The sequence below is a fragment of the Embiotoca jacksoni genome, unplaced genomic scaffold, assembly GCF_022577435.1.
Source record: "Embiotoca jacksoni isolate LCO1_2020_lvr unplaced genomic scaffold, fEmbJac1.0.p SCAF_26, whole genome shotgun sequence".
Taxonomy (NCBI): Eukaryota; Metazoa; Chordata; class Actinopteri; family Embiotocidae; genus Embiotoca; species Embiotoca jacksoni.
The window spans coordinates 1,300,581-1,312,451 of record NW_027185377.1 but is presented as its reverse complement, the minus strand read 5'-3'; the positions used below and the strand labels follow the sequence as shown (position 1 = coordinate 1,312,451).

Sequence of the window (11,871 nt, the reverse complement as noted above, 5' to 3'; positions counted from 1 at the left end):
AAAAAAAAAAAAAAAAAAAAGGAGAATGTAGGTGTCCGTGCAGATGCCTGTTTCAAACCGAGATCCGTCAACAAACCGCCCTGTTTTCAGTGTGTATCTCAGCTCCTATAATACATCCTGGATCAAAGTCCGACAGAAATGGACCCGACGTGCATCGTGATCGATTCTGCGCATGCCCAGTTCATCTGAAACCATCCTCCAGTTTGTTTAGTGTGTTTTAAAGAAGAGAAGAAGTGCGGACACCATGAACGAAGTGGATTATCTTCAACAGCACCAAACTGAAAGTGTGTCTGTTGCAGAGAAACTGGAGATGAACCGCCTCGGTGTCCATCAGCCGCAGGATATTGTTGTAAACCAAACCGCTGGTAAGAAGAACCACAGATTTAATGTGGAGTGTTTCTCCAGGAGGAAACGGCTCACTGCTAGCTTGTTGTAGGGGGGCTGGAAAAAACAACAACGATCCACATAACAACGGAGATTCTCATCTCATCTCAATATATTCAGAAATATTAAAACCCGTTTTTATTTTTATTTATTAGCACTAATAACGGTTTGGTGTCGGAATCAAAGAGGCGGAACTCATCACAGTGCAGCACCCGGACGGTTTACAGCGCGCACACAACAAACGCATCTTGTAGTTCAACCTCAATAACACTTCGGCGTTTGGACGCGTTTAGGATTTAATGACTTAATAAATATCTTTCTAAAACAGAAGTGAAGTGTTTTGTGAATCATTCATGAAGAATCCAGTTTTTTTAAACTGACTTTTATTCAGTGGATTTTAAATTTGTCTTATTATAAACTGAGTTCAGATCAGTTTTTAAACCTGCTTTTAACACATTTTTAAACTGTTTCTACTTTTAATTTTTTTTCTCAGCTCCTCCATTTTACAATTGTGTTGTACATGTGTGTGTTTCAGTGTTACCTCCAGATGTGCAGCAGCTGGTGGTGATTAAAGAAGAGGTTCCCCATGAATGGAGCCCCAGTCTGGACCAGCAGGACCCAGAGCTCCTCCACATAAAGGAGGAAGAGGAGGAACTGTGGAGCAGTCAGGAGGAAGAGCAGCTTCACGGGCCGGAGGAGGATATCACCAGGTTCCCGTTCACTGCTGTTCCTGTGAAGAGTGAAGATGACGAAGAGAAACCTCAGTCCTCACATCTTCATCAGAGACGAACTGAAGACGACGGAGAGACAACGGTGAAAACAGAAAGTGATGGAGAGGACTGTGGAGGACCAGAACCAGCCAGGAACACACATCCAAACAGTCCTTTACTAACTCACACCGATGGAAAGGTGTTTGAGACTGATGTTAGTGTTAATGATGATGATGAAGATGATGAAGAAGAGTGGCAAGAACCTTTGTCAGATTCTGAACCTGAAACTGAAGACAGTGACGGTAACTGGAAGGAGAGCGGTTCATCTTCAGGTTTAAATAGTGACGTGTCCGAAAAACCCTTCAGCTGCTCTGAATGTGGTAAACAGTTCATTTATAAACGCTCTCTTCAGATTCACGCGACACGTCACTCAGGACGAAGTTCTTCCGGCTTTTTGGTTCACAAGAAAAGTTTTAAAGTGAAACAAAACTTAGATTTACAATCGGCTTTCGATCGAGATGTGGAAAAGAGGCCGTTTCGCTGCAACGTTTGCGGTAAAAGATTTAGAAATCAGAGCGATCTAAAAACACACACGAGAGTTCACACGGGAGAGAAACCGTTCAGTTGTGACGATTGCGGCAAAAAATTCAGTCAACTGGGGAATCTGAAGGCGCATAACAGAGTCCACACCGGCGAGAGGCCGTTTACATGTGAGGTTTGCGGTAAAACGTTTACGGGACAGGGAGTCCTGAAGACACACATTAAAGTCCACACGGGCGAGAGGCCGTTCGGCTGCGACGACTGCGGTAAAAGATTCAGATCGCAGGGAAAACTGAACGAACACAGGAAAGTTCACACGGAAGAGAGACCGTTCGGCTGTGACGACTGCGGCCGGACGTTCACCCAACAGCGTTACCTGAGGAAACACGTGAGCATCCACACGGGGGAGAAACCGTTTTCTTGTAACAGCTGCAACAGAAGGTTCGGACGTCAGAGTCACCTCGAAGAACACATGACGGTTCACACGGGAGAGAAACCGTTCGGCTGCGAGGACTGCGGGAAAAGATTCACCCAACAAGGGAATCTGAAAGCGCACATGAAAGTCCACACGGGCGAGAGGCCGTTCGGTTGTGACGTTTGCGGTAAAACATTTACGAAAAACATTGCGCTGAAGAAACACATGAGACTTCACACGGGAGAGAAACCGTTTGGTTGGATTTACATAACTGACACGTCCGAGGAGATTCCCGCTGAATAGAAACCGTACAGTCACAGGGTTTGTGTTGACCAATCAGAAACCTCGGATGGAAAATGAGTTCAGGTTTCTGTTCCGAGCAGCAACCATCAGTGATGTCATCAACCATCAGTGATGTCATCATCCAGCAGTGATGTCATCGTTGGTTTGTGAACATTATGAATCCTCCAGTTCAGATTCTGTCCGTCACCATCTTTGATAGTTTGGAGCGGTTTGGAGCAGGAAGTGACCATATTTGGACGAGCTGGGGGAGGAGCCAGCGGTGGATCTGACCGATCTGATCGGAAACCTGACGATACTACGTCCCGCCCACCGATAGCTGTAACCTGACTGGACCGCAGGCCTGTCAATCAAACAGACACGCCCCCAAAAACAGGTCTTCTTGAATCTTCTTTTCTAATGAATGAGGGATTATTTTCAGATGGACCTCCAGAAAACTAATAAGAAGGAGTGACTTTAGCTAACAACACCGAGATAACTGATGGACACATTTTATTCACTTTGGATTTGATGAGAGAAGTTGAATGGGAGTCTATGGAGCCCGAGGCTTTTTGGAGCCGACCTCTAGTGGCACTCGCTGGTATTGCAGCTGAAGACACTTCTGGATCGGAACCATTTTTCAGATCTGGAAGCTACGAACACTTTTATATTCAGTCTGTGGTCTTTACGGGACCTTCACACCGCCAGCTTCAGGGAATCAGAGGAGTCTCTGAGCATGTCGGACCTGAACAAAAGAAAATCACTGACGCTTGTGAACTGCCGTCTTGAAGCCTCCAGTCCGGTGTTTTTCCGGGTCGTCGCAGCTCATAGGAACCAGAATATTTCTGAGCTGAGGAGGAGCAAAGAGTTGATTTGACAAAAAAATGAAATGCTTTGTTTCTGAATGGTGTTATCTTAATAAATGAACCTGATCGTATTGTTTTCTCTGTCCACTGCTATTTTTTCTGTCTATTGTGCAATTTCATAGTAAAAATCATCTTTGTGTGACAATAAAATGTGTATCGTCATATAGATTAAGAAAAATTTCAATGCAAAGAATTTGCACCCTTGATCTCGTAAATTACTTAAGTTTTTCACTTCACCAGAATCCAGACGGTGACAAACATAATGATTTACATAACGCAGCCCAATCTGGTGACCATCACTGGACCAGAACCACCAGAACTCAGCCGAGTGTGCCGACACGTCAATCATCCCAATTCAGCTCAAGAAAGAACGTAATCATACCCGAACAATTTACTTTCAATAAACCTCACCAGGTTGTTTTTATGCCAAAAAACTATTAAACCCGAGAAACAGATTTATTTACTGCAAACAGGTTGTTGCAAACAACATATTTTTATCATTTAATTTCAAAGACTTCCTGTCAAGAAGACCCGTTAAAGAGCTGATATCATGAACAATTTATCTGACAAGTGATCTGTGACTTATTATCAGATATAAAACAGAGAGGTGCCATTGACTCACCATGTACACAGTCAAACATTCAAAGAGAAACAAAATGCCCAGAAATTTCTCAAAGTTTGATCAACTTTAACCCCTTTGACTGTTTTATTTTATTCAATTTTATTCATATTTTATGTCCTTCATTTTTGTTTATTGTTATCAGACTGTTTTTGTGCTGTTAGGTGGTTTATTTTGTATTTTATATGTTGCTCAGTCTTTTTATTTATTTTTTCATCTCGTTGCGACTGTGTCGCTTTAAAAAAAAAAAAAAAAAAAAAAAAAAAAAGGGATAATATAGGTGTCCGCGCAGATGCCTGTTCAAAAAAAAACAAAACAGCAGATCGATTCTGCGCATGCCCAGTTCATCTGAAACCATCCTCCAGTTTGTTTAGTGTGTTTTAAAGAAGAGAAGAAGTGCGGACACCATGAACGAAGTGGATTATCTTCAACAGCACCAAACTGAAAGTGTGTCTGTTGCAGAGAAACTGGAGATGAACCGCCTCGGTGTCCATCAGCCGCAGGATATTGTTGTAAACCAAACCGCTGGTAAGAAGAACCACAGATTTAATGTGGAGTGTTTCTCCAGGAGGAAACGGCTCACTGCTAGCTTGTTGTAGGGGGGCTGGAAAAAACAACAACGATCCACATAACAACGGAGATTCTCATCTCATCTCAATATATTCAGAAAACTTTGGGTGTTGACGGTCTGAAAAAAGTCAGAACTAAATATGAAGGAAACGGTTCCGCTTTGTAAAAAGCGGAAGTCAACGGTGAAGGTTGACTGTAGCACCAGGACGGTTTACTGTGCAACAACAACACAACGGAGTTATCTTGGAATTCAACCTCAATAAAAAGTCCTGTATTTAAGAATTATGACTTAAATAATACATTTACAATACGAAGTCATGTTTCAAACTGTTTGGTTTTTTTTCATTAGCGTGACTTCTGTTTTTATAGTCAAGTTATTCTGCATGTTCAGAGAAAAGCGAAGCAGAGACGGAGTTCAATGTATATTTATCCTCGATATAAATATCATGAAAATAAGGCTTTCCCCAATAATTCAGGTGATTTATTAAACACGACGCGTACAGGACTGATGTTCCCTTTAGATCCGGTTGTTTATGATGTAAGAACAGAATTTATGATTGTAACATTTCGGTGAGTTTGGACAGACCTTAATAAGAAACTCTCAGATCTCTTGTGTTTCCCAGAAGTTGAGAATAACCTGGCAGGTGGAGGGTGGTGGTGGTGGTGGTGGGGGTGGAGGCGGAGTGACCTTTGACTGGCGTGTAGACTCATGTCGTTTAGATAGACGGAGTAATCCAGGCTATTTTTATGTACAATTTACAGACGTTCCCTGAACACCTCGCATGCAGAATATCTGTGGACGCTAAAATCTGCCAGTGGTGTTGTTGAAAATGTAATATTTAGGCTCCTTGTTATTAAAGAGAAAACACTCGTTTTACAAGGAAGGTTTCTTATTGATGCAGTTATCTGCAGTCGGTAAATATCACAGTTGTCCATCATGTACATGTGTGTGTTTCAGTGTTACCTCCAGATGTGCAGCAGCTGGTGGTGATTAAAGAAGAGGTTCCCCATGAATGGAGCCCCAGTCTGGACCAGCAGGACCCAGAGCTCCTCCACATAAAGGAGGAAGAGGAGGAACTGTGGAGCAGTCAGGAGGAAGAGCAGCTTCACGGGCCGGAGGAGGATATCACCAGGTTCCCGTTCACTGCTGTTCCTGTGAAGAGTGAAGATGACGAAGAGAAACCTCAGTCCTCACATCTTCATCAGAGACAAACTGAAGACGACGGAGAGACAACGGTGAAAACAGAAAGTGATGGAGAGGACTGTGGAGGACCAGAACCAGCCAGGAACACACATCCAAACAGTCCTTTACTAACTCACACTGATGGAAAGGTGTTTGAGACTGATGTTAGTGTTGATGATGATGATGATGATGATGAAGATGATGATGATGAAGAGTGGCAGGAACCTTTATCAGAGTTTAGACCTGAAACTGAAGACAGTGACGATGGTTGGAAGGAGAGCGGGACGCCTGAGTCTGGTGGAAATACTGATGTGGGCAAAAAAGCCTTCAGCTGCTCCGAGTGTCATAAACAGTTTGTCCACAAGAGGTCGCTGCAGAGACACTTGACGTTCCATTCAGGAAAAAGTTCTTCCAGCTGTTCAGTTAATGACAAAAGTGTTGCAGTGAAGCGAAATTTAAGTTCACAGATCAGAGTCGATCCGGACGCAGAAAAACGACCGGTCGGCTGCGACGTTTGCAGTAAAAGATTTAGAAATCAGTTCGATCTTAAAGTGCACGTGAGAGTTCACACGGGAGAGAAACCGTTCAGCTGTGACGACTGCGGTAGAAGATTTAACCAAAAGACAAATCTTAAGAGACACATGAGACTCCACACGGGAGAGAATCCCTTCAGCTGCGACGACAACGATGAAACGGGACAGATGAGAGTTCACGCGGCGGAGAAATCATTCGGCTGCGATCTCTGCGGCAAAAGATTAATGCAACTCTCGCATCTGAAGGAACACATGAGAATCCACACGGGAGAGAAACCCTTCGGCTGCGACGAGTGCGGTAAAAGATTCACCCGACAGAGAAGTCTGAGAGAACACACTCGGATGCACAAAGGAGAGACGCCGTTCAGCTGCGACGAATGCGGCAAAAAATTTATGCGTGAGTCCGTTTTGAAGAGTCACATGACGCTTCACACGGGAGAGAGACCGTTCGCCTGCGACTACTGCGGGAAAAGATTCAGCCGCCAGAGCAACCTGAAGGCGCACATGACTGTCCACACGGGGGAGGAGCCGTTCGCCTGCGGTGATTGTGGGAAAAAATTCGTCCATCAGTCGTTTCTGAAGAGTCACATGGCCGTCCACACCGGAGAGAAGCCGTTCACCTGCGTCGACTGCGGTAAAAGATTCAGCCGCCGGACGAACCTGAAGGCTCATCTTAAAATCCACAAAGGAGAGAAACCGTTCGGTTGCGACGTCTGCGGTAAAAAATTCAGCCACCGCTACATCGTGAAGAGACACATGCGAGTCCACACGGGGGAAAAACGATTCGGCTGTGACTGTTGTGGGAAAACATTTTACCGACAGGAACATCTAAAAGCACACGTGAGACTCCACACGGGAGGGAAGTGATTTAATGGAGGTCAAATATTTAAACAAAGGACCTGCATTAAAAACTGTACAGTTACAGAGTTTGTTGGGTTCTTATTGTGTACGTAGCTTTGAAGAAACACAGAAGAGGAACCGTGCAACGGTTCGTGGGACTTCTGCTCCTTTCTGGTACTTTATCTGGTACCTCTGGAACCAGAACCACATTGAGACGAGCCGGATCGGACCGAACACAAGAACACTCTTCCCTGCCTCGTGTTAATGGTGCTAATTTAATAAATTCACGTTATTGTGTTGTTGTTATCTCTTGTCAGGTGTCTTCTTTTTTCTTCCAGCTCCCAACTAGCCGGCTGTGACGCACAGCTCTTCATAGAAAACCCACGTTTTACCACCAACCCATCGGTGCACGTTTCAAATTGGGTTTTTTTTCCCGCTCAGCAGCCGACCGGCTGAGAAACCAACATCGGCAGCTAGATTTTAAGAAACCTGCAAAGGATCCGGTTTTAAAAGAGTTGATTATGAATTTCATTGTAATGTTAAAAAAACAAAACAATTAAGAAAAAATAATTTCAAAGTGACCTCTTAGCGTCTGTTTAAAATGATCATGTTCACAAATGTCTATTTTCTGGCATCAAACCTTTAGTTCCTGTTTTCCTGAAGGAACATGAGAAGTGTGTGAAGACTGAACCAAAGGGCTTTAAAAACATTTTGAGTTTTCGTGTGCATTCTTTGTGTATTTTCTGTATAACTTTCTCATAAACTTTTGTCGAAGAAGAAAAAGCTTCACTTAAAAAACACTTTGGTGAAATTTAACAAACTGCATCCATCAGAAACTTGCGGTATAAATCACATTTTGTCTTATTTATTTATTTTTATCAATAAATGACATATTACAAGTTATTGACTCGTCATGTTCACGGTCAAAATATCATATCGATTTTAAATTCATAGGAAAGAAGCCCAGAAAGTTCCGTCTTTGATCCTTTAAAGATAAACTGTGACCCTTTCGTTTTAATTGATTTGTATTTTTTTGTATTGTTTCGTGTTTTGTTTTCATTTTACAAGTTTCTCCGGCTTTTTTTTTTTTTATCGGACTCGCTGCCGCTGTTTGTGTACGTGTTGTTCAATAAAGTTAGAGGAAGAAAAAAAGGAGACTGTAGGTGTCCGTGCAGATGCCTGTTTCAAACCGAGATCCGTCAACAAACCGCCCTGTTTTCAGTGTGTATCTCAGCTCCTATAATACATCCTGGATCAAAGTCCGACAGAAATGGACCCGACGTGCATCGTGATCGATTCTGCGCATGCCCAGTTCATCTGAAACCATCCTCCAGTTTGTTTAGTGTGTTTTAAAGAAGAGAAGAAGTGCGGACACCATGAACGAAGTGGATTATCTTCAACAGCACCAAACTGAAAGTGTGTCTGTTGCAGAGAAACTGGAGATGAACCGCCTCGGTGTCCATCAGCCGCAGGATATTGTTGTAAACCAAACCGCTGGTAAGAAGAACCACAGATTTAATGTGGAGTGTTTCTCCAGGAGGAAACGGCTCACTGCTAGCTTGTTGTAGGGGGGCTGGAAAAAACAACAACGATCCACATAACAACGGAGATTCTCATCTCATCTCAATATATTCAGGAAGGACAGAAATCCATTTAACTCATACCTTTAATAATTTGGTGTTAATAGATTGAAAAAGGCGGAACTATAGGGTTACAGTGCAGCACCCGGACGCTTTACAGCGCGCACAAATGGAGTTATTTTGTAGTTTAACCGAAATTAAAGTTCAGCGTTTTGGACGTGTTTATGATTTAATGACCTAATAAATAGCTTTGCTTCTTGCAAAACTTTATCAATTTTGTATTTCATGAGAGAGTGATTCATTTTTAGTTATTTTCTGGTTTATTAGTTTCCCAGAAAATTGAAACCTGCAAGAGTTTATTTATTAATATTTAGATGGAAGTGCTGAAGGATCTGCACAAACATCAGTGATATCTGTGTGATTATAAAGTCACAGTTGTTCCATCATGTACATGTGTGTGTGTTTCAGTGTTGTCTCCAGATGTGCAGCAGCTGGTGGTGATTAAAGAAGAGGTTCCCCATGAATGGAGCCCCAGTCTGGACCAGCAGGACCCAGAGCTCCTCCACATAAAGGAGGAAGAGGAGGAACTGTGGAGCAGTCAGGAGGAAGAGCAGCTTCACGGGCCGGAGGAGGATATCACCAGGTTCCCGTTCACTGCTGTTCCTGTGAAGAGTGAAGATGACGAAGAGAAACCTCAGCCCTCACATCTTCATCAGAGACGAACTGAAGACGACGGAGAGACAACGGTGAAAACAGAAAGTGATGGAGAGGACTGTGGAGGACCAGAACCAGCCAGGAACACACATCCAAACAGTCCTTTACTAACTCACACTGATGGAAAGGCTTCGGACTCTTCTGAGACTGAAGTCAGTCATGAGGATGATGATGAAGAGTGGCAGGAACCTTTGTCTGAGTCTGAACCTGAAACTGAAGACAGTGACGGTGACTGGAAGGAGAGCGGTTCATCTTCAGGTTTAAATAGTGACGTGTCCAAAAAACCCTTCAGCTGCTCTGAATGTGGTAAACAGTTCATTTATAAACGCTCTCTTCAGATTCACGTGACGTTTCATTCGGTCAAAAGTTCCTCCAGTTTGTTGGCGAATAAGAAAAATGCAGATTCGCCGATCAAAGTTTATCTGGACGCAAGAAGGAAACCGGTTTGCTGCGACGTTTGTGGCAAAAGATTTAGAAATCGATATGATCTTAAAGTCCACACGAGGGTTCACACGGGAGAGAAACCGTTCGGTTGTGACGACTGCGGTCAAAGATTTCAACAGAAGACAAATCTGAGGAGACACGCTGCGATGCACGTGGGAGAGAAATCCTCTCTGTGCGACGATGGAGATGAAATGAGAGTTCACGCAGCCGAGAGGTTGTTCGGCTGCGGTTGCTGCGGTAAAAGATTTTTGAATCGGTCACATTTTAAGGAACACATGAGAATCCACACGGGGCAGAAGCCCTTCAGCTGCGACGACTGCGGGAAAAGATTTTCCCGCCAGAGACTTTTAAGAGATCATGTCACGATCCACAAAGGAGAGACGCCGTTCAGCTGCGACGAATGCGGTCAAAACTTCAGGCGTCACTCTAACCTGAAGGTTCACAAGAGGATTCACACGGGAGAGAAACCGTTCGGTTGCGATCGTTGCGGTCGGCGATTCGCCCAAAAGACGAGCCTCAACAGACACTTGAGAATCCACGCCGGAAAGAAATCGTTTGGCTGCGACGACGGCGATGAATCGAAATCGTTCGGCTGCGATCGCTGCGGCAAAAGATTAATGCAACAGTCGCATCTGAGGGAACACATGAGAATCCACACGGGAGAGAAACCCTTCGGCTGCGACGAGTGCGGGAAGAGATTCATCCGACAGAGAAGTCTGAAGGAGCACGTCAGTGTGCACAAAGGAGAGGAACCGTTCAGCTGCGACGAATGCGGCAAAAAATTCATGCGTCCGTCTTCGCTGAAGATTCACATGAGCGTCCACACGGGAGAGAGACCGTTCGCCTGCGACGACTGCGGGAAAAGATTCAGCCGCCAGAGCAACCTGAAGGCGCACATGACCGTCCACACGGGGGAGGAGCCGTTTGCCTGCGGTGATTGCGGGAAAAAATTTACCCATCACTCGTTTCTGAAGAGTCACATGGCTGTTCACACCGGAGAGAAGCCGTTCACCTGCGTTGACTGCGGCAAGAGATTCAGCCGACGGGCGAATCTGAATTACCACAGTAAAACCCACAAAGGAGAGAAACGATTCGTTTGCGATGTTTGCGGTAAAAGATTTATCTATCAGTATATTTTAAAGAGACACATGAGAGTCCACACGGGAGAGAAACTCTTTGGTTGTGAGTATTGTGGGAAAAGATTTACCCAAAATGTGCACCTTAAGGCGCACCTGACACTCCACACGAGAGACAATCAGTTCGGCCGCAATAAAGGTAAAAGATTGAAGCAGAAGACGCACATGAGAGTTCAGTCAGAGTAGAAACTGTAGTTTTATTGTGTCCTCGTTGTGTTCTCACAGGAGAGATACCGTTCGGTTGGGTTTACGCAACAGATCGGTTGAGATTCATTTAAAGTTCCCGCAGAATGGAAACTTCAAGTAGCGTCCATCAATGGTTTGAAAACTGCTTTTTTCAAACTCTGGTATTTTGGATGTTTCTATGTTGTTGTTTTTTTCTTTTTGTTTGACAAGCTTGGGAGGAGCAAAGAAAAGATCTGACTGAAAACCCAAAGACGTTCTCCGTCGTATCTTTATTGTCTTTTGTGTCTGAATGGTGCTGTTTTTAATAAACTTACCTTGTCTTGTCTCTTCTCTTTGCTTATTATTAGTTTCCTCTTTTTCCATTTTTCAATTTGTTCAAATCACATCCTCTTCACTGCACATGTCAAAAGAAAGAGGACATTGTGACACAGCATCTGGTCATCTGTGTGAACCATAAGTAAAACAAGTTACCCTGGTTGTTTTTTTTAGGAATAGTTTCAACTCTAAAATATTCTAAACTAAAATACTTCCTTTGTTCCTTTGTTTCTGGACTTATTATTTTGTTTTTTGGAGACTTAAGTAAAATACAGTACAGTTCCTGTTTAGTTTTCCTGACTGGCCGATGGTACCAGGTTTTATCTGTGAAAGAATACAAACAGAAAATCAGCACATAATAATTCATGAATCCATATATACAAAGATCTACAGGATCTATACTCATTGTGAACACAGTCAAAAATGTAGACAAAAAAAACACCAGAAATGAATTTCACATCTACAGGATATTTCTGTAATCACTCAGTTTGCTAAACTTTAAACCCCTCTGACAGTTTTGTTTAATTAATTATTTTCTTTTTCGATTTTATGTTCTT

At 43.4% G+C, this 11,871-nt stretch overlaps 2 protein-coding genes across 2 annotated transcripts; both read left to right on the top strand.

Annotated features, from left to right (window-relative positions):
* The first annotated feature begins 7 nt into the window (after positions 1-7).
* On the top strand, positions 8-7,241 carry LOC138204872 (zinc finger protein 585A-like). The gene is made up of 3 exons (XM_069160430.1): positions 8-365; positions 920-2,351; positions 5,286-7,241. Exons 1-3 carry the CDS (start codon positions 245-247, stop codon positions 6,964-6,966), a joined length of 3,234 nt encoding a protein of 1,077 aa, XP_069016531.1. The 5' UTR covers positions 8-244; the 3' UTR covers positions 6,967-7,241.
* An 856-nt stretch (positions 7,242-8,097) lies between these two features.
* LOC138204602 (oocyte zinc finger protein XlCOF6-like) lies at positions 8,098-11,324 on the top strand. The gene is made up of 2 exons (XM_069159941.1): positions 8,098-8,436; positions 8,988-11,324. The coding sequence occupies exons 1-2, from the start codon at positions 8,316-8,318 to the stop codon at positions 10,997-10,999; spliced, it is 2,133 nt and encodes a 710-aa protein (XP_069016042.1). The 5' UTR covers positions 8,098-8,315; the 3' UTR covers positions 11,000-11,324.
* The last annotated feature ends 547 nt before the right edge of the window (positions 11,325-11,871 follow it).

Excerpts from the sequence above, each read along its gene's own strand:
- LOC138204872 (XM_069160430.1), top strand. The coding sequence starts at position 245 with ATGAACGAAGTGGATTATCTTCAACAGCACCAAACTGAAAGTGTGTCT. Across the intron at positions 366-919 it reads TGTTGTAAACCAAACCGCTG|TGTTACCTCCAGATGTGCAG; the intron begins GTAAGAAGAACC and ends TGTGTGTTTCAG. Across the intron at positions 2,352-5,285 it reads GAGGAGATTCCCGCTGAATA|TTATCTGCAGTCGGTAAATA; the intron begins GAAACCGTACAG and ends TTATTGATGCAG.
- LOC138204602 (XM_069159941.1), top strand. The coding sequence starts at position 8,316 with ATGAACGAAGTGGATTATCTTCAACAGCACCAAACTGAAAGTGTGTCT. Across the intron at positions 8,437-8,987 it reads TGTTGTAAACCAAACCGCTG|TGTTGTCTCCAGATGTGCAG; the intron begins GTAAGAAGAACC and ends TGTGTGTTTCAG.